This window comes from Siniperca chuatsi, linkage group LG11 (genome assembly GCF_020085105.1).
Source record: "Siniperca chuatsi isolate FFG_IHB_CAS linkage group LG11, ASM2008510v1, whole genome shotgun sequence".
Taxonomy (NCBI): domain Eukaryota; kingdom Metazoa; phylum Chordata; class Actinopteri; order Centrarchiformes; family Sinipercidae; genus Siniperca; species Siniperca chuatsi.
In genome coordinates, this window is record NC_058052.1 from 14,812,351 (window position 1) to 14,838,262 (window position 25,912).

A 25,912-nucleotide genomic window follows, 5' to 3' on the forward strand; every position below is an offset into this window, starting at 1 on the left:
AATAGATTGCTACTCAGCAGTTCCTAAGCTGCTGGTCGATGCCGGGCTGAGTGGAGCTATTGAGCTGTTTGCCTTATTGACCAGTCAGCCTATTTGCACCTGAATGAATGTTAGACTTGTCTTCAGGCCTCGGGCAGCTTCCATTCTTTGCTCTTGCTGGTCGATATTACATTAGTGAGGCTCCGCTCTCTCTGTCCTGTTTTACTTTTTTCACTTCCTCTTTTTTCATTGTCTTAATGCCTCAACATCAACTTTTTGCCTTTAGGTTTTCTTTGTCTTTCTATTATTTGTAAATTTTTTTCTTATGCATCATTTTTTGCAAGGGACGCCAGCTCTTATTTGGCCTTTTTCCACGTCTTTCCTACCCTCCTGGGCATTCCTCCTTTCTCTTCCTCTCTGGTATGTGACTCCCCTCTATCTCCTCTGTTTTTTTCCCAGGCCAAGAGGAGTCAAGCTGTGTGCCCAGACCCCAGTGCCCCAGTGAATGTACTTGCCTGGAGACTGTGGTGCGCTGCAGTAACAAGCACCTCCACACACTGCCCAAAGGCATCCCCAGAAACGTGACTGAACTGTGAGTTCCTTGGCATTAATTATGCTAAATGCATTTATATCTTATCAATTTAAATTCCAGGTGTTATTGTTACTTTGTCTGGCTTTGATGGAGACAGGTCTGGAACGGAAAGTAAAGGAGACACTATAAAAAGATAGAGAGGATCTTAGGAGGCATGAAAGAGATAAGAGTTAGTGGAGGCAAAGCAAACAGATCTCATCATTTGGAGAAGGGAAAAGGAGTCAATAAACCCTGCAGTTATTCTCTCAGACATTCTTCTTCTGTGTTCCCTGCAGCCCTCGGGGCTAGCACTGATGTCACTCTCACACTCAGAGCCAAGGATCAGAGTGTGTGTGTGTGTGTTTGTGTGCATATTTGTGTGAGGGCCAAAAGCCTGTCCACAGGAGCATAGGGGAGCAAGAGGACATTTTAATGAGCAGTTTTCAATGGAAAGGGGAGGGAATGGAATAGGTCTGGAACTTTCCAATACTGCTTCAAGTGGTTCAGACTAACTCACACACACACACACACACACACACACACACACACACACACACACACACACACACACACACACACACACACACACACACACACATGTACACACATGCTGTGCAAGCCTTCGGGCCTGTCATTGTCCCAGCAGGTGTGACCAGGTGTGCCCCTCTGTTATGGGCTTTCATCTAGTCATCTGGAGAGTTTGCTACTCCATCATTATCCCAAGTGTCCTCTGCACCATCATTACCTATCATTACCTCTGAACCCAAAGGCCCCCCTAACTAACCAGTAACCCCCACCCTGAGTACAGTCAGCAACAATAGCAGGAGAAAGCCCCTGCAGCTGCATTCAGAGGGACCAGGCCTGAAATCAGCCATTTATCAAGGTGACAGTCCTCTGGTACCACTTTGTGTTGGCAGTCAGCCGGGTGGTGGCTTGTGCATACATCAGTATGTTAACACACACGTGCATGAACGAACACAAAAGCATTTGAACCATTCACAGTCACATTCAGAAATTGCTGCTGAACAGAAAATCACAAAAATGTCACTGAATGTAATATGTTTGCTGTCTTTGTCCAGTTATTCAGTTCCAGTAGTGATATATAACCCAGTTGTGTCTGGAACAGGAATGCTTATATAAGATGCCTACTAAGCGTGACTTCTAGGCATGAGACACAATATTGTGTGGAGAAAAAAAAGTAAAAAAAGAAAGACAAAACATTTCGCTATTTGGTGTAACATGAGATGAAATTGGCTGCAACAGCATGGGAAAAAGTGTTCTGTGTAAAAAGTGTGATGCCCTGCAGTAACTGCCTCAAGCGATTCACCTAACCAGTTCACAAAGTAAAACTAATCTGCTGACGAAAAGTGGAATAAAATTTATATATAGAGTTAAATCAACTTTTAACACCAGCTAAAACCTAATTAATACAAAATATGGTGTCCTCAGTTACTATAATTCTTCCTTGATAGAATTTGGCAACCCCTCATTAAGTACCTTGCAGCTTGAAACTTGTTTTTGTACATACTGATTGAATTGAAGGGGATACCTGTATATCACATCCTTTGGCTTTAAAATTGTTAAACTGAGCAACAACTGGTTCACTGTCATCTTTATATGAACCAAACTGCTCAATAAAAATATGTTTGATCAAATAATTCAATACTTCCTGCAGCACCTTCACAGTAAAAGCCATAAGTCTCAGTAAGACTTTTACTGTGAAGCAGTTGCAGTTTTATCAGAATCTTCCTCAGCAGCAATCTTAGGTTTTTCAAGGTCAAGAATTAACTTTCCATTTCAACATTAAAATCGTTGACTGCAGAGTGTTACATAGTATTGTGAAAATATTGTATTTTGAAGACTGTTTCAGGATACATAACGTATCTTCTGAAATATCTTCATTTTATTACATACATATATACATTAACTGAACTGTTTGTGTCTCTTTGTTCAGGTATTTGGATGGAAACCAGTTCAGTGTTGTGCCAAAGGAACTGTCTGCCTTCAAATACCTACAGCTGGTGTAAGTCTTTCTCTGTCTGCCTCCTCTGTCTCAATTTGCAGATCAATATAGTGAACTTATGCCTTTTTAATTTTCCTTTCAGAGACCTGAGCAACAACAAGATCAACTCTCTGACCAACTCGTCTTTCTCTAATATGAGCCAACTCACTACTCTGTAAGTCCTGACCAGCCTCAGCCAAGAGCTAGTATTTCATTCTAGTGCTGACAGTAGGATGGAAACGGCTGAATTTTATATACATACATATGTAATTATTTTTACATTGCAGAATCCTGAGCTACAACTCCCTGCGCTGTATCCCCAAAATGGCGTTCAGTGGACTACACTCTCTCCGACTGCTGTGAGTTTATTTTTATATATTAAATGCATGCATATATGTGAAAGTTCATCTTAGTATGTCTGCCTAGGGTAGAGTCTTAATATCCTATTATTAATACAAAATGTATCTTGCCAGTGGTATAAGAGTTTCTCTTCTTTCCCGTGCAAATCAAATGTTTTAAATGTTTCTTTGTTGTCACATAATTTTGACACAATGCTCAAAACGGCAACTTCATCTGAAACAATTGAAGTTATTTTGAAAGATGAAAGAAAATTCACTTTCAGACTAAATGAGTTATTAAGGAGGATATTTTTACAGCTTTCACTGACTACAGAGACGGTGCAGCAGATGCTGAGAATCTTTGATTTACTCCAGAGGACTGAAGCAGTCTAAACAGTTATGACAGCTTATGAATTCACACACACACACACACACACCCACACACAACCTACGACCTATTTTCTCTGTTTAAATGGCAGCCACAGGGGCAGCAGCAGTGTTGTTCCAGCTCCTACTCCTGCCCACACCTCGTCTTCAGACATCTGCCCAGTCTGCCTGTTCACCTCTGAACACCCCGAGCTCATCACTGCCTCACCATCAGGGCCAAACACACTCCCCCACAAGCCACTGTACAAAGTCACTCTGACACTGATTACCAGAGAATGTTTGCCCCGTTAACCATAATGGTTTTGACTCTGCCTCCAGGCTTTTATGAAGTTATGAAGTCTTTGATTGTGCACTCTCAGTGACCATGGGCTCCCTGTGGATGAATTGGTCTGCTAAATAACTGAGATGTAGAATGTAAATGCGTCCGACAGATAAATGACGAAACCAAACCAATCTTTGGACCTGCATCCAAAGATACAACAGCTGGATGTCTCACGCTTTAACTCAAATGTACAGTTTAGTTCTGTGATGGAGAAACAGAGACCAGGCCCAGCAGCACTCCTTATGAGATTATGTATGCATCTGTGTGTCTGTATATGTATGCATAGCTTACATGTTTGTCATCTACTGGCTTGGTGCCCGTTAGTATGTGTGTGGGAGTAGACATATCGGCCTTCCATGTGTGCTCATAGCAGGCACACTTTTTACTACTGACAACAAAGCTTCAACAAAGCCTCTTTTTACGGCAGGATTCGACTAAAGCCCCAGTCATTACGAGGCACAAAGCGTAAGAGCCCCTTTTAGCGTGGAATGAGAGTGAAGCTCGGTCATCATTAGCTGATGCCGCCTTGCTAGCCCGGGCCAGCTGCTTTGATCTCTAATGAAGCTGCGTCCGTTATTTCTGCTCTTACTCACTCACGCCACCTTCACTTTTAAAATATTCCCTGTGTAAGTCTGCTGGACGCCATGTGAGCCCCCAAACACCAGCCCCCGCACACACACACACACACACCGTACAGGCTCAGAATTATATACAAGCTCAGACCGACACATGTATACGCACAGACTGTCTGGACTCCCTTATTGTCTCAGTCAGACGGGAGTCCAAATGAAGCAGAAAACTTTGATGTCTTTACTGCTGGTGTGATCAATCAGAAGCCTCCCATTAAATGTCAATTAACCATAGCTTTTTAAAAAAAATCTTTTTACTAACCAATGCTGTGGGGAAGCAACAAAACTGAAGCGACAATGAGCTCCATTTAATAGTTTCAACTTTAAGACCTCACACCGGGTTCAAAGTTCAACGATGGAAGCTTCATAGAAACCACAGTGAGATGCTAAAGCCAGCTACAAGCGGGACACACTCATGCATACTCACACACACTGAGGTGCCAAAGCCTTTATAAAGCTGCACCTTTGGCTTTACAGAGCAGTAAAGAGGAGAAGAATCATTAACGCTCAGGGCTTCAATCAGACCTCGGGTCTGAGCCTGGCATGGATGTTGTGCGGTTTGGTGTAAGTGTACGTGTGTGTGTGTGTGTGTGTGTATGATGGTTGTGGTTTGAGCTGCAGATTAATAAGCTGCTAATTGGCCTGCTGGGTATTAGGTGTGAGGAGAGTGAGCTGAACCAGCGCTGGGGCGTGTCCCACCAGGGTTTGGGTGGGAAGCTGTGAGAAAAGAAAGTGATATGAAAGAGTGTGATAAAGGAAAAGAAAGTAAAGCCTTCAATGAAAGACATCCAAACTGACATATTCTCAAGCTGCTGTTGGATACAGTGCTGTGAGTAAATGCCACTGTCACATGATCCTCAACACAAGAGCTAAAGCAAAAACCTGTGGCTCAGAGGACTCACAGAATCACAAAACATTATTGGTTTGCAGGTGAACAAGTCTGTGAAAATTTCAAACAAGTTAAGTTGGACAGCCTGTGCACATTGTACAGAACTTCTTTTTAGTCATAATTCATCATTTTGCCTGTCCTGAAACACCAAATGCAATTCCACTCTGAGAACTGTGCCAAGCTAAGATAAGTTGACATAGGTAAGATGGAGTGATGTAATGATAAACAGCTGTAGAAAAGAAAATGAAAAAGAAAGAGAGACAGACAGAGAGAGAGAATGTTAGTACAACAGCGGATCAGGTTTCCTCCTGGAGACTCCCTGGCTCCTTTCTCTGCCTGGCTGGCACACTGTTGCTGGCTTCATGCCCTCAGTATCCTAACTGTTCTCCTACTACCACAACTCAGTCTGCACTAATAAGCATTCTCCCCTGCACACAGGCCAATTAACTTGTTGTCACAGATGGGTACATTGTATATTTTCCCTTTCATACTCAAGCAGGCTCTGTATCCTAACATTGACCAGCTTCACCCTCTGTATCCTTTCACCTGACTCTTCCACAGCTTTGCGGTAATTCACAGATCAAACAAAGAAGGAAGTAGTCTTTCAAAGTCTGTTTATACATCAGTTCTCTTCATCCAGACACAGAGAGCAGATGTGTCATGTATTGGTACTGTGGACTGAGCTGTGGTAACATTAGTGTGTGGTCAGCTGAGGGTTCGAGGTGGTAATGACCCTGCGGATTACAGCAGCCATTAAGCCATGTTGGCTTGTCACCCTAGATAGTAGTCAGAGAACAGCAAGGAAAATAACAGTATATACAAATTAGACTATATGCACACAAACATTAATATACATGCATGTGCCCAAATATGCAAACATGTAAATATACTTGTTAATCTGCACACACACAGTTACACCGATGTTTTTCAATGTCCTGCATGTGGTGCAACTCTGTTACCCCCCCCCCGTACACTTGTTGGCCCTGCCAGCCAGACGCACATAAAAACTTGACACCAGTCTTTTCCAGAGCCTCACATCTTTACCAGCTGCACAAGGCTCAACCAGAAATACAAATCACTTACCTCCCAACACAACACTGAAATATTCCTCAATAAATATTCCTCCTGGTTTTAGTTGTCTGAAAACAAAGTATAGTATGTCGGACTGCAACTAACATTTATTTTCATTATCGTTTAATATGCCAATTATTTTCTTGATTAATCGTTTTGTCTATAAAATTGTAAAAAAGGCCCAAGATGACATTTTCAAATTGCTCGTTTTGTCTGACCAACAGTTCAAAACCAAATCAAAACCAAAGATATTCAATATCGATATCGATATTCAATCTATAACAGAAGACTAAGAAAACCAGCAAATCCTCACACTTTTTTGCTTTAAATCTTCTCTTTTTTCCCTAAGGTCTCTCCATGGCAACGAAATCTCAGAGCTTCCTGATGGCATCTTCAATGATGTGGCGTCACTTTCCCACTTGTAAGTAGTGACACACACACACACACACACAACTTTATACCCCAATGGCAGCTTTTGTGATACCATCTGCACTTACCACTGAGTTTGTGAAGTCTACACACACACACACACACACACACACACACACACACACATATATGCACACACACAGTATGCATAATATACACACTTTCAGTCACAGAGGGGGTCTGGTCAGACAGCCGGAGAGTGTGGCTCACAGTGGCCTGTCTGTAGTCCTCTTTGGTGGGCTCTGCATGAGCCAAGCCCTCCCTTAATCAGCTGCAGTCCTGTGGTTAAAGCAACACACAGACCCCTCTACTGTCTCATCCCCCTGTCACATCTCCGAAACACACACACATGTTCACTGACGCACACACATTCTCCATGGTCTGTGGACTTTAGTGTTTGTTTTGGTTTGTTTATTTATGTCTGTAATTTTGTGTGTGTCTGTCGGGTGTGTGGTGTGTAGCCGTTGTGGACATGTGTAAAACGACACAGAGGTATCTTTGCAGTGGTGCCCTCTGTCATCCAGCCTAGATATGTACATAATCCCTTGACAGTCACTGATCAATAGACCTATCAGTGTCACAGTTGGAGAGGAAGAAGGGAGATAGAGAATACTAAACAAAGATATTTTTTGGAGAGCAGTACAGGAGTCAAGGCTGCGTGAAAACGGGGTGAAGGGAGTGACGGAGTGGAGCCATTGATCCACAGTCACAGTCAAGTGGCTTTCATGTTAGCAGATGTCAGGTGTCAGCTATTGGCCCGGCCTGAAAGATGAGCCTGTGTTCCACCATAATGGAACAGCATCGATTCAGGAGTGTTTGTGCATCCAGCAGGAGGACAAAGCGGCATTGATTCACGACCACCATGACAGAAGTGGTTAAGAATGCCTTCTGTTCACACCTTTGCCTATAATTGAGAAGCCCTCCTCCAGATGATGGATGGCACAAAGTGGCATTGAGCATTAAACTTTAAATCTGTTTTATTATGTGTTTTAGTTGTATAGCACACCAAGTTGAGTTTGGCATGGTTTGTTTTACGTAAGGGTGTAGAGACACCTGCTGCTGATAGAGTGTACTACAGTGACATAGACAGAATTTGTTACTGAACTAAATAAGGTTAAAAAGTATAACACAGCCATCCTACATCATCAAATCATTGATATGTTTATTGTCTCTGCTCAATCAGGGCAATTGGTGCCAACCCCTTGTACTGTGACTGTCGCCTGCGCTGGCTATCTGACTGGGTGAAGACTGGCTACAAAGAGCCTGGCATCGCTCGCTGTGCTGGCCCGCAAGGCATGGAGGGCAAACTTCTGCTCACCACACCTGCAAAGAAGTTTGAATGTACAGGTGAATTATTGTGTTGGTCACGGGAATACAGTGGTGGAAACTAACTAAGTACATTTACTCAAGTAATGCACTTAAGTAAAATTTTGAGGTATGTACTTGAGTATTTCTATTTTCTGCTACTTTGTACTTCAACTTCAAAAATTCAGAGGGAAATTTATACTTTTTCTACTTTGCAGATTCAGACTATTAATACAAATATAATCAACAAATAAATTATGATGTATTATCATACATTAAGATAAGACTTCATTGGTCCCTTGATTGAATTCACAAGCTACCCAACAGTATATAAAGTAATTAAAATTAGCTCCACCTTTACCAGCTGCAAAATTAAAGTGATGTACACATTAATGCATCAATAAATATAATATAATAATATAATACACATTATTCTGAAATGGGCCATTCTGCATAATGAGTACTTTTACTTTTGGTACTTTACATATATTTTGATGCTAATATTTTTGTACTTTTACTAAAGTCAAATTGTGAATGCACAGCTTTTACTTATAACAGAGTATTTTTTTACACTGTGGTATTGCTACTTTTATTGAATATCCAAATACTTCTTCCACCACTGCGGAAATATAATGTAAGTAACAGTAGTATCTACATACAATTCATTCTAATTGGTCTGGCATTTCCCTAGGAGATGTGGACACTGCAGTGCTGGCCAAGTGTAACCCCTGTCTGTCCAGTCCCTGTCTGAACCAAGGCATCTGTCACAGCGACCTGATGGAGATCTACAGGTGCAGCTGTCCTCCAGGATTCAAGGTCAGAGCTACACAATGCTACAACCTATTTGAGAATATACACTAAAGTTTACCTCAAGGTGTTGCAGGTCTTGAAGTATGCATCATTTACAGCAAAAAATGAACATTATCTCTGTTCTCTGTCTCAGGGCAAGAACTGTGAGACAGCTCTGAATGCCTGTGTGAGTAACCCATGTGCCAACGGAGGAACCTGCCAAGTGAATGAGGATGCGAAGGTAGAATACAGGTAAGGAAGACAAGCTTTGAAATCTGTGCAACAAAGGAATGAAATCTTATCTTATCACATAAGGAACTTGGCATGATGACGTAATGAGTGTGTATGTTTTCGCAGTTGCACGTGTCCACTGGGCTTTGAGGGCCCCACTTGCCAAACCAACATTGACGACTGCGAAGACAACGACTGTGAGAATGGAGCAACCTGCATCGATGGAGTCAACAACTACACTTGTTTTTGTCCCCCCTACTACACAGGTTAGTGCATGCAAACATTTTATAATCTTGAGGAATTTGCTGGTATGTAAGAAAAAAATCTGCCAGTAGAGTAAGATTTCTTGAAACAAGCTTAAAAACCAAGTCACTATAAAACACAATATAACCTTAAAACTAATAAAAAAAGACTTGATATAAGCAAAGACATTAAAAAATTCAAGATAAATATTCTTGAAACTAGATTGACTTAACTCAACACAACTTAATAGTTAATAAGACATGAATTATTCTGCTTCTTTACAGGTAAAAAAAAGGTCTTGCCTGAGTATTGAAATAAGCAAAGCCATCTAGTTTTTCTCTCAATACATGTCATGCAATCTACTTTTCAGACTTGTTTCTTGTGTAGCTGAAAAATGTTATTGAATTGATTGGATATCTTAGAAAACAGAGACCAATTACTTTAAGTTTTTTTTGTTTCAGGCTTGACAGTGTAATGCAAATAGAGCTTGGCAAGATTATTTATGAAAAAAAAATTAAACTGATCGTTCTGTAATAATAAATTACTGTATGACTTTATTGTTTTGCTGCTCTTGCAGGATAGTTCTTGCTCTGTGTTGTACAACAGTTGATACTTTTTTTTTTGAATACTTGTTTCTGTGTAGGGGAGATGTGCGAAGAAATGGAGGATGTGTGTGCCCCAGGACAGAGCCCCTGCCAACATCAGTCTACCTGCCTCATCACCTCCACTGGACCCAAGTAAGTGTTTGCTGCCAGCAGCTTCAGATACAGCAAAAAATGATGGCGCTACATATTGAAAAATAGATGTTATATACAGACTAGGAGGCAGCTTTGTCCTTGTTCAGCTTAATTCCAGTATTGTGTTTGTGTATTGCAGGTGTGTGTGCTCTCCTGGTTATGTTGGTAATGACTGCAGTTTAGACTATAATGACTGTGAGGAGCATCGCTGTCAGAATGGAGCTCAGTGTATGGATGAGCTAAATGGATACTCCTGCGTCTGTCCTGAAGGGTACAGGTGAGACGAGCACAAATTTAAAGGCTTTATTTTGGCTACTTAGTTTGCTCTGCTTTACGAACACCATCCTTCCAAAATAATCCCTCGCTCTCTTTCTCTCTATAGCGGTCAGTTGTGTGAGATTCCCCCGTCTCCACTGTCCCTGTGTGAGCTGGCCGACTGCCAGAACAACGCCCCGTGTGTGGAGCGAGGTGGGCGTGCCCTCTGCCAGTGTCCTCCAGAGTTTGGGGGGCCACGCTGCGAGAAGCTGGTCAGTGTCAATTTCGTTGACAGAGACTCCTACCTACTGCTCTCTGACCTCAAGAACTGGCCTCAAGCTAACATCACCCTACAGGTATTCACAGAGTGTGTTAATGTGTGAACATTTATAGGATTTCTATGTGTTGACGCTGCCTCTCTGAATCCTGAAAAATTCAAACACCCAAAACAAAAAATGTTCTCTGTGTAGGTGTCAACAGCTGAGGATAATGGTATCCTGCTGTACAATGGAGACAATGATCATATTGCAGTGGAGCTCTACCAAGGTCATGTCAAGGTCAGCTATGACCCTGGCAGCCAGCCAGGACATGCCATTTACAGGTAAGATGCCATGTACCCTTTGAAAGGCTGAAGTTTACTGTCGCTGTTGGCTGATTCCTGATTCCTGATGAAAAATTGGCATTTGTATCTTATGACCAATCTCTGTTTTCCTTTGCCAGTACTGAGACTATCAACGATGGCCAGTTCCACACAGTGGAGCTGGTGACCTTTGACCAGATGGTGAACCTGTCCATTGACGGGGGTCTCCCTACCACAATGGACAGCTTTGGGGCGGTGCGGCCCCTCAACGGGGAGGCTCCGTTATACGTGGGGGGTAGGGGCCCTCTCCAGAACACACCTCCCTCCTCTGCAGGCACTCTTAACTACTACACTACTGTCAATCACCACCCCTCCCCCCTCGCTTTGTCACCACCGCAACCAACCCCTCTCCTCAACCATGCAATGCTTCAACCCCGTCCTACATCCACCCACACCATCCCCACCTTCAGCAATGACTGTGTTTGCTAGGGGCCACACATTAATTCACAATACAAAAATATGCATAGACCTTCCAACAGGCCATATGCACACATTTCTAATAAACAAATAACCCATTTCACTTTGACAGATAAAACATAACTCTCGAAAATGACAGATCATAACCTACAGTGAACGTATAATACACCACTTTATAGTCCAATAGATCCATTGTCGTTACAGCACATTTTTTACAGTGTGTAAAGTACGCCCTCTAGTGATTACTATGAGAACTACCAGACACAGTCTTGACTTCAGATTTGTTTTGTATTTGCATGGATTTACTTACACAAAATTCAACTATATTTATTTGTAATGTGTGATTTAGCCACTCTTGACATTCACAAAATTTCACATTCAAAATTTGCATTTCTTACATTTGTTGCCATGCAGCCCCAGTTTCAGGGTTGACATGACAGTTTGCTCAGGAGTGGCTCAGAATTTGTACATTTTGTTTCAGTGCTGTGGTGTGCTGTACTGTCCTTCATTCATTCATAAAACACTACAGGAGACATTTTCCCATACCTCTTTTGCTCTCCTCTGTTTTTCAAGGATGACGTGTCTTGTGGTGCAAATGCAAAATATCAAAGTCAATTCAAAAAAAGAGTTGCATAAATTAATTTGACAAATTGTACATGCACTGTTGGGACACACGTGTTTGAAAAATGCCTTCCTCCATTACACTCATACCAACCCTGTATTAGTTGTCTGTGTGTGATCCAGTGTGCACGTCTTCACACCTATAAACATCATCTCTTCTCTCTCTCCTCCTCCAGGCATGCCAGTTGATGTGCACTCAGGTGCGTTCCGTCTCTGGCAGATCCAGAACGGTTCCAGTTTCCATGGCTGTATCCAGAACCTGTACATTAACAACGAGCTCCAGGACTTCACCAAGACCCAGATGAAGCCTGGCGTGGTCCCGGGCTGCGAGCCCTGCAAGAAGATCTACTGTGTACATGGCATCTGCCAGCCTGATGGGGCCCAGGGACCAGTGTGCCACTGCCAGCCAGGCTGGAGCGGGCCACACTGTGACCAGCCTGCTTCCAATCCCTGCCAGGGCAGCAAGTATGTTAGCAAGTGGGATAGAATTTATATTGCACAGCAAAGATCTTGTTGCCCATTGTCTTCCCTTACAATGACCAGTGGTGGAAGAAGTACTCAATCCTTTACTTTTTTTATTATAAGTAAAAGTCCTGCATTCAAAATCCTACTAAAGTAAAAGTACAGAATTATTATCAGCAAAATTTACTGAAAGTATCAAAAGTTAAAGTACTTGTTCTGCAGAAAAATGGCCGCTGTGACTGATATATTATAAAACATTACATTATTAGATTGTTAATACTGTTCAGTTTTTCACCAGTGCTGCAAATCCCTGCTGCTGCTCTTGAAACATCAACTTTATTGATTTATTTACTGAGCAGGAAATCTGATCTAGATGACTGTCTCTTACTAGGTGCGTCCATGGAAAGTGCATCCCACTGGACACTCAGTCGTACCGCTGCGAGTGTGTGGAGGGTTACCGCGGTGCCTTGTGTAACCAACAAGGAGAGCTGTTCAACCCCTGTCGTCGCCTGTCCTGCAAACACGGCCGCTGCCAGATCTCAGACACAGGAGATGCTTACTGTCACTGTGAAAGTGGCTACACTGGGGAACTTTGTGACACAGGTTGGTTTGCTCTGTTAGTCTGTAATCCTAAGGGGGGAAAAAAAACTATGATAAAATAATTATACTAATGTCTGTGTTCCTGTTTTCCAGAGTCTGAGTGTCGGGGAGAGCCTGTCCGAGATTTCTACCAGGTACAGCGAGGCTACGCCATCTGCCAGACAACACGCATGGTCTCTTGGGTGGAGTGCACCGGAGCTTGCGACACGGGGGCCTGCTGCGCCAGCCAGCGGATGAAACGCCGGAAATACACCTTTGAATGCAGCGATGGAACCTCCTTCAGCGAGGAAGTGGAAAAGACCATCAAGTGCGGCTGCGTGGGCTGCATGTAGCACCAATCACTCAAATTTCCTGCCGCTGCTGCCGAGCAGAAGATAGAAAGAAAGGAAGGAAGGAAGGAAGAGAGAGGACTGGAGGAAAGCGAGGGAAGGAAAGAAACAAAGAGAGTATAAAGAATATATATAAAACCTCTATCTATATATTATGGACAACAATGTTTGTAAAATAGGACATTTCCTCCCCTTCCAAGGGTGTGTGACCTACAGTAACACAGAGAAACCAACGTCATGAGCAACAATGTAGAAGTGACAACAACGGCAAACAAAACCATTGTACCTGCAACATTGTTCCAAGGGGTCCAGAGTTTTCAAAGGTGTTGCATTCAGAGTGAGGCATCCCTCCAACCCAAATTACCCAGTGTGAATTCCCCATCCATCTGCAAGGCCTCTGACAGCCCAGCCACCATCTACCATCTTTACTTTGTGGAGGCAGTGAGGACAGTGGGGTCCAGCCTGGCTAAGAATGGCCGAAGAGAGGCAGAGAAAGACAAAAAGAGAGAAACAGAAGGATAAGAGGAGAGCTGGATCATTTGACTTGGCAAAGCTATCTTGAGTTGAGCTTGGCTGGGTTACCTGGACTGGGCTGGATATGGTTTTGGGTTGAGTTAAAGTTGGTGTTGGTTTGGTGTAGCAATTTCTCTGCCAGGATACAGTCATCCATCAACACATGCACATGTAGAAGTGAACAAAGAAAAGGTAGTGTTAAGAGTGGCACATAATCCAGTGTGGATGTCGTGGTTTCAAGGCCAGATGGTCTGGTGTCACAGTTGTTTGCTGTGAGATACCACAACATAGAAACTCCATAAAAATAGAGACTGCACTGACTAGCAGCACTGAAAAGTCATACACCTCTCTGAAGTACATGATCACACATGCATGGCGCACATACATTTACACGCAGTCTTAACACTTGTAAAAGTGCGAGGGCTTGTGTGGTGCAACTATCTATTCTGTTCGTACAGCAAACCAATCTGGCGCTGGCAGTGCTCAGTGGTTATCATTCCCCCAGCATACATTGCCTCAGGGGTTAGGGTGATTTGCATAATCCCGCCCCCTTTGAGCAGGAGGCCGTTTAGCCCTGCTTGATGCCTGCAGTATTAAACTTGTGCAAACTGTTGCATGTGTGGAGAAGGGTTTGCCAACAAATATGTAGAGCTTCTTAATATCATTATAAATGTTATTACAAAACAAAAGGTTGCAGAATCATCTTCTGATTTTTGTTTTGTTCTGTCTAATTTCTCATATTGATTTGTTTTTATTTTTGTTATATTTTGTTATGTTTTGTCTCATGATGTAACCTAACTCCTTTAGCCCCCCACCCCCAACAACCCTTTATATAGAAATGCCTAACAGATTCTAATATATATATATATTTGTATTTCATTTTGGTATAGTATTTTTCTATGTTAAAGAGTAAGTGTGTTTCTGGAAGCTTTGGGACTGGTGGAAAGGCATTCAGTTGGTCCCCTAGGTGTTTTTATTTGTTGATCTCACTTGCACCAACAAGGTAATTAATTACATTAATTGGCCAAAAATACAGCAGCTGGTTGGCCTTGTTGTATAGGAGGCAGTATTGGTCTAGAAATATGTTTAATATTGTATATGTTGTCTTCCATGTGAATATTACATCTAATTCATGAGAGTCTGTGCTTGTTTTTATTTATTTTATCTAAAGGCGTTTTCCTGTAGAAAGTGAAAGGCATAAATGTTGCTGACTTTCAAATATTTTCAAAAATTTCAAAAAGATGAAAAAAGGTAAAATAATGAATAAAAATAGCATAAAAATTTGTAAGGTATTTGTAACATTGCTTAATAGCAAGTTACGACAGTGTTTTCCTCCTCTCTGGCTCAGACATTCCTCATTTGCTGCAGGAGCTGGAGAGGTCAGAGCTGGGATTAAGAAATGTCCCCCTCATATTTACCTTGTAATTACCATACCACACTTCAAAGGCTTCTGGTTGTTTTCATGTTCATTTTGTTGAAGTGCTGGGTTGTATTTCTATCATTTTAATTTGAGAGATGTTTGCCATTGACAGGTGTTTTTAGTTCGAGAGTTAAAGTAGTCAAGCTCAACTGATCATAAACTGCTGTCAAGCCAGAAGAAATAGGATGAAGTTGCTCCTGTGGACGATGATCACGTTAAGGTATATCATCCTCGATCTGTTTGAATAGGCAACTGTGTGAAGCATTACATGCCTACTACTGACAGATAATAAATGAGAAAGGTCTGACATTTCAATGTCTGTCAGTTCTGACAGGCTGTCCACACAGAAAAGGAAGAAATGGTGCCAATTACAGTGAACACAACAGTCATACCTGAATGTATAAATGTGTATAGATAAATATGACCTATGCTTATTCATGAAGTGGTAACTTTTAGCTGTTATTTAGTTTCCAATGTAAGATATAGAAATCACATACTGTTTAATAAGTGACAGTCCATCAGGATGGTTTAAAGCATTGTTCTCTCTGCAGACTGGGATTGTGTTTATCCATTTTGCTGATCTAAATGTTGAAAGTCTCTTTATAGTGTGAAAGGCTGCAGACCCAGATCTCAGCTTGGTACAATGCACAGAGCTCCTATTCATATTGCTACCCATGTTGACTTTGTTTTACATGCTGTTGATGTGATCCCAGTGGTGTACAATAACATTAAAAGATCTCAAAGGATACTGATGAACAGTCACTTTAATTCTTAGGCTATGTGCCTCGTAAAGGTGCATCTTTTGTCGAATGTGGCTTTCTTTTCATGTCTCCTTTCCTTCCTCTGCACTGATCTGTACTGGACTGGTGCATTCGACTTCCTGGTAGACATCTTAGTGGTGCTTGTGCTATATTGAGATGTAATTCAGTTATCTGGTCACAAGACCAGAAACAGATTTTCCATCCTATGAACTATATACATAAATATGTTATTGTAAACAACACAATGTCTCTGTTGTCTTGAACTGGTGCAAAAACTTAAGAAATATCCATGGTTGGGTTCTGTCCATTTGCTTTTTGTTACAGGATTGATGGTGGGATTAAACTGAAAAACTCCCAATAATGCTGAATGTATGTAGTGCCACCGACAAAATGTTTACCAAACCTCCACTCTTTTTCATTAATTAAACTTAAATGTGTGTGCTTTTAAGAATGTGTTGTCTTTTTTTCCTTTTACTTGATGTCTTCTCTGTTATTTGACAAAACTTCAAAGCCTAAAGTATTTAAGCAAACAGATGTGAAGTGCTCAGAGAAATCTACAATTCCATGGTAACTAGGCAAACTACTTCATGTGATATGATCAAAAACTCCAGAAATGATACTAAATGGACTTTGTGAGATACCACTCAGTCCTGACTGATTTTTATTGAGAGAAAGAATTCACGGAGGCAAACAGATGCACTTCACGCAGCCGAAACGGAGCCCAGGTCTAGCTCACAACAGTAATCATCTAGTCTAGTCATCTGGTGTCACTCCACCCGTGGGTATGATTGGAGGAAGAAAAATATTCCTTGTGGTCCTTTTTTTTTTTTTTTTACAGATTTCACATGGCCTGCAACAACGGGACAGACCTGACGGAAGTCGCCCTGCCTTCATGTAATTATCTGCTCCCACACGTTACTTGCCACTCGAGCGACTGGTGTCAAAGAGGGTGATGTTACATGCTGTCTACGGCATCATTCCTACAGGACACTCACCATATCCCATCTGGGATGGATGTGTCCCAGAAAACCACTACCTTGAATGATGGTCCCTCCAGTAGTTCCCCTTAACTAGGACAAGCAGGAAAGGAAAACAGTCAATTTGATTTGACTTCAGAACTGGTAGTGAAGATGCCTACAAATTTGTAATCAAGGACTGCAAAGACACATTGTTCTGTGACCAATCACGTATGGCATCGCACAACGTAAGGGGTAGAAAAGAAATGCTGCAGCACACTCCAATATTCACCTTTTTTCTCCACCAACTCCTGAGAAAAAAATCTGGCTATTTAGCTGCTAAATGTTCCACTATGCTCACCAGCTAGACAACTTTGTCTGTCTGCTGTTTGCTAGGCAGGTATAGGATTTAGCAGAGTTTTTTCACTGAAAAGACAAGCCTGTAGCTGGAAACAAAGTTGATAAGAGCACTAGGACTGAACCAAAACAATGAGCTGAATTGATGAATTGATTGTTAATATAAAAATTTTAATGAGTGCAGTTTTGAAAAGAGTTAATACCTTGCCAAAGAATCATGACATTTAAGTTTTCTTCAGTATCAAGTAATCCAGTGATAGTTGTCTGTACATCCATGGGTACATGATGTACATGCTAATAGCTGATTCAGCATACTTTTAATGGGTCTAATTTAGCAAAATGTATACAATTATAGACTAAAAAAACAGGGCTCAAATTGTAGCCAAGAGCTAAGTAACTGACTCCATGGAAACATTATACTTTCTGTTTATATCCCCCAGTTGTCTGGGGATGTAGTTGTATCAATTTTGTTTGAGGGGTGGCCCTCAGAGTCAGACTTTGAAAACCTCTGCTCTTGCTAACTAAATAGAGGCTTGGAGGGTTGCTGTACAGAGAAGCCTAGTAGAATATAAGCAGAATGAAATACATGTACTCACCATAAATGCACACTGTAGAGAGACACTGTCTTTGGATTGAGAGGGGAAGCCACAAAGGATCACCAAACAGTCAGTGCATCAAGTGGAAGACACTCCTTACCCATGCTAACAGCTCAGTGGCTACACAAAACAAATACATCTGTGTCTCAATGTTACCACCTTGGACACCAGGGAAGTCTGTGAAATAGAAACATCCCTGGTGTCCTTGATGGTAACATTGATAGGGAGACTCAGTTCAAATGCTCTCATGGGTTGGTCCCATTCAAAGAGCACATACTCAGTCCATCATCTTCACAAAATAATAAAAGTGAATGGAGTTTTGAAAGTGGTAAAAATGCTGTGTTGTCTTTCCAGCTTCAGTTGGATAGAGAACTTTTCTCTCTAATTTCCTCTTGCCATGTTTGTTTGGTGAGAAGTCATTGGTCATTCACCCTCTGTTTTCTGCAGGGACTGAGGTGACGGAGGCCAACTGTTCACCAATCTGTCCCACAGTGGGAGCTTCCTGTGGTGCTCAGGACTCTCGCCCATGAGCCTTATGGCAGGTCATGGCAGGTCTCCGCCCTGTGAAATGCCTTCATTGGCTACACTAAAGCATTTCACAAAGCTGGACTGCCATGAAGGCACAGTCCACCAGGAGAACGGGTGCCTCACAAATGTTGGTAAATATTTGTGTGACAGGGTCTTAAGGGGCCAGTATGCTACAAATCAGGTGCTTATCGGATCGTCGAACAACGCCTAAAACAGACAATTCAAGCAGTGCCACTCCATACTGATGGCCAGGTGTGTGGAGGTGAGACCATCTGAGATCTCTCTCTTTTCATTCTTCACACAACTACTTCCATCATTTTTTGCATTTTCAAACAAGTGCAACACCATGAATGCCATCAAGGAGACAGTCCAAAAGTGTATGCCCTTATCCCTATTTGTACAATTCAGTGTGTTGAGACTACAAAGACATGCCAAAGACAGAGCGCTTGGGAGAGATTGGGAAGGCAGTGGGATGCCTGGAGGCAGCTATGACGCAGTGTGTGGCCATTCAGAACAGGTATAAACACTTTTGCATTTAAATGTACAAGCTAGTTCCTTTCAAGCATACGGAGCACTTTAGTTTTCAACTTGCCGCTTGATTCACTTCCTTTGTACTAACAAGACCGTGTTGGATCCTTCTCCAAAATGTAGTTCAATTTTGTTAACATCAAAAGACTGTTATAAATGAGCCAAGAAACCAAATATAAAATTCAAACATCTTTATATCAACTCCAGCAAAAATACAAAGTTCTTAACATAAAGATGTATCATTCTTGAGATTACCACAAATAAAGCAGTTATTTCTTTCTAATATACAAAATCAAAATCTTTAAATAGCAACTGTAAAGAATAAACATGTTCAAGTCAGATATTTGGTGGGCTGTTTTAGATTTGCTGAATTCATTAGCCTACATGGAGTTCTTAAATAACAATAAAAACATGACAGACATGTTTTACATTTACAGATGATTTACCCTCTAAAGAGAAATGACCGTAATAAAAAAATAACACTGTGCTAAAAATGACAATTGACAATACACTAATGTAAGTTACTACTGTGGAAGTTAAGAAACTTCACACGAGAACATCTGCCTGACAGTCAATGACAATAAAAAAATTATAACATAATAAAACTGCAACATACTTGGATACACAACTCAGAAGTGTGACTAGACTACCCCAAAAACTTCATATCCAACTTGTGAATAATCAGGGAAAGAATTTATCACCCTGCAATGAGCCATTAATGCTAAAGAGGCCATAAACTCCATTCATATTAACCAACCAAATATACATACTTTTTAGGCCTTTGCTGTTTGGAAATATTGTTGACAAAGTGATACACAAGCCAATATCCCAAAGTCATTTCAGATGGTTTTCCAGTACATATTTTTGAAAGACACTAAATGTGCATACATAGTCTTGAATGGGGTTAGTATTCAAATATCAGGGGCATAAATATAGTTCTAGGAAGGCAACAGCTCTCCACATTAACAAGACTTAACACATGCAGAAGCAGGTAAAATACTCAAAGTGAAGTCACTATTATGATCAGAGAACAATGGCTGCAAAGGTCAGTGACTGCAGAGGTACACTGTAATGAAAACTGACCCAAAACATAAAAAAATACAAACTTTTGCCATGACACATACCTGTCTGTTTTAACAATTCAGACTTGTATTTGCTTTAAACATCTAATACAACTATAATAAGAACAATTTTATGTTAATGCTTGGGAAAATGGGCATATGAAAATAAACCTGTCACGTGAGAGTAAATCAGAAAATCTGAATGCCTCAAGTCAACATAAGAATTTACAGAAGCAGCACAAGACATACTGTGTGGAAAGGAAACACACACTTGTGCACACATTTCGTGAAGCAAATGAATATCAACTGCCTCTCCAGGAATTGAAAGATGTTATAACTAAAGGACAGGAGTTTTCACATTTTACACATTCTATTACTTCATAAATAAGGCACCTGGTCACAACAGTCACATATTCACAATGTTGCGATTGGAAGACAGGCTGGAGATATAAGCTGCCTACTTACTGTAAGTAAAAACTGAATTCAAAAGCTGATCTCCCTTCTCATAGCAAGCTCTCTGAACAGTAAATGCAGTGCATGCTATCTAAAAAAAAAAAAAAAAAGAAACAAAAACAGGATGGTGAATGAATTAACATCACCTTGACAACTATATCAAAGCTTGGTGTTTGTTATCCCAACTTTTAAAATGAGGTTTGATAGGCTCTTGTTATCTCCAGCCGTGTCATAGAGTGCTGAAACATAAAGCCAAACAGCAACTACATCTGCTAGACATCATGTAGGACTTGTCTGTAGTCCCTGAACATATAGCTAATGCTCAGCAAATAATCCATCACATTTGCATTTTTCACACTGAAGCTTTACAAAAGCATAAATGAATTTCAAAATCTGTTCCTTCTTCACATATTTGCCTATTGAAAAAGGTATCCTCTGAAGAATTTGGTGAGAGTAGAAAATAGATACTTCTGGTCCTTCTGAATATATTCCAGATTAAAAAAAAAAAAAAAAAAAAAAAAAAAAAAAAATCACAAAATCCTCTAAAGAAAGATGATCTCTCTCTGCAGATCCATTTTATTTTGAGAGTGATGTCCTGGTGCGCTTAGCCGGGGTCTCTGTAAGCTTCTGACCTCTCTTGGTTGCCGATTTTGACGCACTGCGTGGCAACGAGGCTGGTCGACTTCTCTTTGCAGATGACTTTAAAGCCCCTCTTCTTGTCAGCGTGGGTTCCTCAGCTTTCCGGACTGATTTAGGAGATGCATTTTTTATTTTCATGGACTTTGTGGCCCTCTTTGAACCATGACTGGGGCTCCCACTCAAAGGGCCTGCCGCCTCCATTTTTCTCTGGGATCTTGTTAATACCTGGTCAGGTGAGGTCGGAACCTTGACATCCATGCTCTGCTGTGGGGTTTCAACAACATTCTCGGTACCTTTGATTTCAGACGCTGTACTTTGTGTTGATTCCTTTGTCTGGATTTTTGCAACATTCACTTTATTCACAGCAGGTTTTTCTACCTCTACTTTCTCCGCTTCAATTTGTTTTTTATTGTCGACCTTGCTTTTAGCTGTGTCGACAGGGTTATGCTCAGATGTTTTAGGAGAACCTAGTCGTTGAGAGCATCTCTTTGGCAATTCTTTTTTAGTTGTATCTCTTGAAGGTCTACTAATGCCCTGAGCCTTGACTGCCCTCTCTTGAACAGGATGCTTTGTAGTTTTTTTGCCAGCCAATATTTTCCTTCTTTCCATTTTTGCTGCAGACTCTCTCATTTGTTTACTGACCATTAGGGGTGATTTCTCTGTCTTCAGAGATGGTTTCAGATTTGACTTAGCAGCAGACTTTGTGTTGGCCAGTCTTTTCATACTGTTGGTTCTTAAGGTTTTTGAGGCCTCTTTCAGTCTAACATTGGTTTGCTGAACCTGCATCTTCTCTCGGATATTAGAGTATTTCCTCAAGATCCTTGCACTTGCTGGATTCTTTGATTTACCAGAGGATTTCTGGGATTCAACTATCTGTACACGGGCTTCAGCAGAGGAGTGTGACTTAGTCAAAGTCTGAGTAGTACTGGAAAGCTCTCTTCTCTCTTTCCCTTTGACTGCATTTGCCTCTTGCTCCAGTGCTTTAGCAATCAGTTTCTGACTCTTGGAGTTGCTCTTTACAGGAGAGGCGATGGCAAACTTCTTCAAATGTTTTTTTAAGCGCTCTGCCTGTAGGCTTGGAAATACCCCCTGAGACGTCCCTGAAGCACTAGACGAGCTGTGGAAGCACAGCTGAGTTTCTGATGGAAGACGTGTATTCACTTTCTTGACAATGACGAGGGACTTTGTTTCTGTTGTTTCAAGGAACCAACGACAAATACTGGTCAGATTAAAACCTTTCATAAAGAGCATTTGGACTGGTGAGTATTTCTGGTGCTCTAAAGACTTTGTTTTCCGTGCCCTGCGTTTACTTTTCCATATAGCTGCCTGTCTGTCTGCTTTGTTTTTGTATTTTGTCACTGGCTGACCCTCTTTGTCCATTTGCACCCAACCTTTTTGCATTTTATCATACTTAATGTTCAGATTTGTAATAAGGTGTTGGTTTTCTTCTCCAGTCAGAGTCTCAAAGAATTTGTTAGTTTGTTTTGTGGGCTCAGGTCTTGGTGTAATGACAGGGATGGCTGAACAGTGGGGCAACACAGATGCAACAGACACTGGAGGGGGCTTCACCTGAGCTTTAGTTATTCTTTCTGGCATTACTCTGATAGGGGAAGCTACGTCACTCTGTCTTCCAGCTACAGAAAGAGCACTGGTAGATGGTGCAGCCAATCTTTGTGATCTCAATGCTAATTTCTTGCTGTCCACTGGTGTTGACTGAGTAACAGACTGGTGGGACATTTCAGGCTTACTGCTCTCACTCCTTAATGGCATTCTTGTGGGTTTGTCTGATATGGAAGAACTGTTATCATCTCCACTTGCAGACCTGTCTCCTAAAGATGCTACATTTGGCTTCTGCGACAAAGCAACATCACCTGGTTCTGCCTCCTTTCGGAGAACCCGCTTACTTCTTAATGGGATACTCTGTGTTTGCATTTCAGTCTTTACAGGACTTTGTTTTTCTAATAGACTTGATTCCTCATCGCTAAGTTGCTGTTTCTCATTCTCACTGTCGTCTCCTCCAGCCTTTGCAGACCTTAGTATCTGTTCGGCCTGCAATCTACTTTCGCCTTTTTGTATTTCTTCAGTTGTCTTTACTGGCTGAGTTTTTTCAATGTTTAACTCCACAGTTGTCTCTGAGACTGTGTTCTGTTGGGACTGTTCAGATGCTGCAGGGGGAGATGACTTGATTAGAGGAGTAGAAGTAACAGGAAGTGGAGAAAGAAAGAGGAGGGAGGGGAGGTGCCCTGTAGCTGGAACAGCATGGGTAGCAGTAGGTTTTGGAGATGAAATGGAAGTGATAGCATTTGAAGTGGGCGGTGATACTGGAGTTCCAGCTGGCCTCTGGCCAGCTGATCTAAGTTGCCGTTTGGACTCAGTACTCTGAGGATGATCAACAGGCTGATCAGAGAGGACAGGCAAAACATCCCGATCTCTCTGAACTCTCTTTTGTTTCTGGATTTGTTTGGTCCTTGTGGGAAATTTAGATGCTGGGCTTGATGGTGTGGGAGAAGATAGTTCATTCACCTGCTGAATCACAGGAGTAGTCTCAATTGATTTTACAGGTATGTGTGTTTCAGGTGGATGTTTCTCCAAATTTGTGTTTTCAAAAGTTGAATCAACAGCTGAATCAAGAGGATTCTTGTTCAGTACATTCTGACTGGATTTCACTGGGGTGTTATTAGGTGACGTGGTGCTGTTACTTGATCTACGACGCAGACTTCTGTCAGAGGCTGATATGGGTCTACCATTTACATAACCCACTACCACTGCTTCTGTTCGTCTTAACCGCTTTGGCAGCGAAACTACTGTACCTCTTTTTCTACGCCAAGGGGGTAATTCCTTTAAGAGCGCATCAAGTGACTTTGAGGACAAGTCACAGTCATTATCATCGTCTTCAGTCTCTGAAAGCATAACACTATCAACTGCTTCAGATGTTTTCATTTCTGGCTCTTTCACCATCGGCTCCTCTGCTGAACCTGTGGTGTTGGAGTTTTCTGTCACTTCAAAGTTGTCATAGTGCATCTGTGTCTCTGGCTGAAGTTCCTGAGGTTGCTTAACTTGTATTTCTTCCCTTTTATTTTCCCCTCTCTCTTCCTCAACTTGATTCACCGGTGATGGGGCGCTATTCTGCTGGAGAACAGGCTGACTGTTAAGCAGTTCATCTGATGAAAGCTGGGACTCAGCTTCTTCTATGGTAATATTCTCTAATGGTTCCACTACTGTTTCTGCCACTATTTGCTCGGTACTTTCACGTATGTCCTCTTCAGGCTCAGGCTTGTTATTTTTTTCTGCTTCAAATGGAGCCTGAGCAACACTTTCTTCGCTTCCTGTTGTCGTCCCTGAATCTGCAGTTGTATCCTGTTGTACATCTGTGTTTCTATCCGTTTCTTTGTTCTCTGTTGGGGACCTTATCGGAGATGGTGGAACAGACTGCCCCTTGCTCTGACACTGATCTGTCTGACTAGTTTCAACTATAACATCTACTTCACTGGCTGCTTCCTCCACCATATCTCCTGTTCCTGGTATCACATTCTCATCTGTCTCTTCTGTGGACATTTGCTGATTCATTGTCTCCCTGCATGCTACAGCAAAAGGCATATCCACAGGTGGTACGCCTTCAGGCTTTGAAAGCATTTGTTTTGGGGTGACCAATGTGATCAGTTCTGTCATTGGATTAGGACAGTTGCCCCTCCCAGCCAATGTACGGACAGTTTTTAATTCCCAGATTTCATCTGAATACATATGTCCTCTGGTGCTTTTTCTCGCATTGCGGCGTGGGAGCATGCTGCGCTGCTGTTCCTTAAAACACTCTGTAATTGGTTTGTCAATAAAAACAATGTCACAGTGGCCGAGATCAGGGTCAGCAATTCCCCTACAAGCAGAGTCCCTGATCCGATGATCAGAGGATGCCCTGATGGTCTTCCTGGCAGTCCGTGGAGAGTCTGAAGGAATGGTCATGTGAACTGAAAACACTTTTGCTGGTGTATCTTTGGCATGCCCAAGATTCTCTCTCTGCCTAGCCTGATGCGTGTGACTAGCCTGATTGTGTCTTTTCACAGAGGAGCTGAGTCTAGCACTAGGAGTCTCTGTTCTGTTGAATAAATTTGAGTTACCCTCTCTGTCCTCCAAACTGTCAGGGTGAGACGAAAGAGAGGTGTTGAGCACACATGACAACTTCTTACCAGCAGCAACGTTGCTGGTCATGATTTTCATCTTAAGAGGTGCATGATCACCATGAGGGTTGTTCTCTGTGTCCACTGGATTAGCAGTGAGGGTGACCAAAGCCTGGTTAGTCCCTGACCCAGGGCTGCGAAGATCCAGAGCAGGGCCAGCAGTAACAGATGTTTTCTCTGGAATTTTTTTCATTGCACAGCTGCTTGGGATAAAATGGGAAATCTCCTGGATCTCTGACTTGGGAGTGAATTCATTGGGAAACCTTAGCTCAGGGCATGACTTCTCAGGGGTGACTGCACTGGATTTTGCAGTGGAACAAGCAGTTCCCTGGATCCCAGAGGTAGAGTTAGAGTCTTGCTGTGTATTGGAAGATGCCAGTGCTTTGACCTCCGTCTGCAGAAAACCTATGGCATCTACAATCTGTCTCTGATGATGGGGGCAGAGTTTTGCCATGAACTGTTCCAGTGTTGAGGTGGACTGCAGGTCTTTTGCCTTTGCAATACTCAAGTCTGGAGACTCACTGAAGGGAAAAAAGAACAAAACAGATGTAATTGCACATCAAGATGACGCAACATTGGTTCATACAATTAATTGGATGCGATTATTACATTCATGCTGAAAAATGGGCCTAATAAAATTGTTATAAAGAGGTGGAGCTGAATGTGAGAAATAATTCACAAT

The 25,912-nt window shown here is 41.9% G+C and overlaps 2 protein-coding genes across 7 annotated transcripts in view; one reads left to right on the plus strand and one right to left on the minus strand.

Moving 5' to 3' along the window:
* Positions 1-16,388, plus strand: part of slit1a (slit homolog 1a (Drosophila)) — an 88,728-nt gene extending 72,340 nt beyond the window's left edge. For 2 of the 5 annotated variants that reach the window (XM_044213183.1, XM_044213185.1), the window contains 17 exons: positions 439-571; positions 2,505-2,573; positions 2,656-2,727; positions 2,840-2,911; positions 6,538-6,609; positions 7,801-7,964; positions 8,614-8,738; positions 8,866-8,963; positions 9,069-9,208; positions 9,829-9,922; positions 10,062-10,199; positions 10,305-10,533; positions 10,648-10,778; positions 10,898-11,091; positions 12,032-12,320; positions 12,709-12,920; positions 13,011-16,388. In XM_044213183.1, coding sequence (XP_044069118.1) covers positions 439-571; positions 2,505-2,573; positions 2,656-2,727; positions 2,840-2,911; positions 6,538-6,609; positions 7,801-7,964; positions 8,614-8,738; positions 8,866-8,963; positions 9,069-9,208; positions 9,829-9,922; positions 10,062-10,199; positions 10,305-10,533; positions 10,648-10,778; positions 10,898-11,091; positions 12,032-12,320; positions 12,709-12,920; positions 13,011-13,249 — 2,471 coding nt within the window. In that variant the 3' untranslated portion in view covers positions 13,250-16,388. The remainder of the gene's footprint in view (positions 1-438; positions 572-2,504; positions 2,574-2,655; positions 2,728-2,839; positions 2,912-6,537; positions 6,610-7,800; positions 7,965-8,613; positions 8,739-8,865; positions 8,964-9,068; positions 9,209-9,828; positions 9,923-10,061; positions 10,200-10,304; positions 10,534-10,647; positions 10,779-10,897; positions 11,092-12,031; positions 12,321-12,708; positions 12,921-13,010) is intronic. The other 3 variants (XM_044213186.1, XM_044213187.1, XM_044213184.1) reach the window with 2 other exon arrangements.
* Positions 16,389-19,081: 2,693 nt separating this feature from the next.
* wu:fc17b08 (ligand-dependent corepressor) overlaps positions 19,082-25,912 on the minus strand; it is a 29,069-nt gene continuing 22,238 nt past the window's right edge. For both annotated transcript variants that reach the window (XM_044213179.1, XM_044213178.1), the window contains one exon: positions 19,082-25,751. In XM_044213179.1, coding sequence (XP_044069114.1) covers positions 20,996-25,751 — 4,756 coding nt within the window. In that variant the 3' untranslated portion in view covers positions 19,082-20,995. The remainder of the gene's footprint in view (positions 25,752-25,912) is intronic.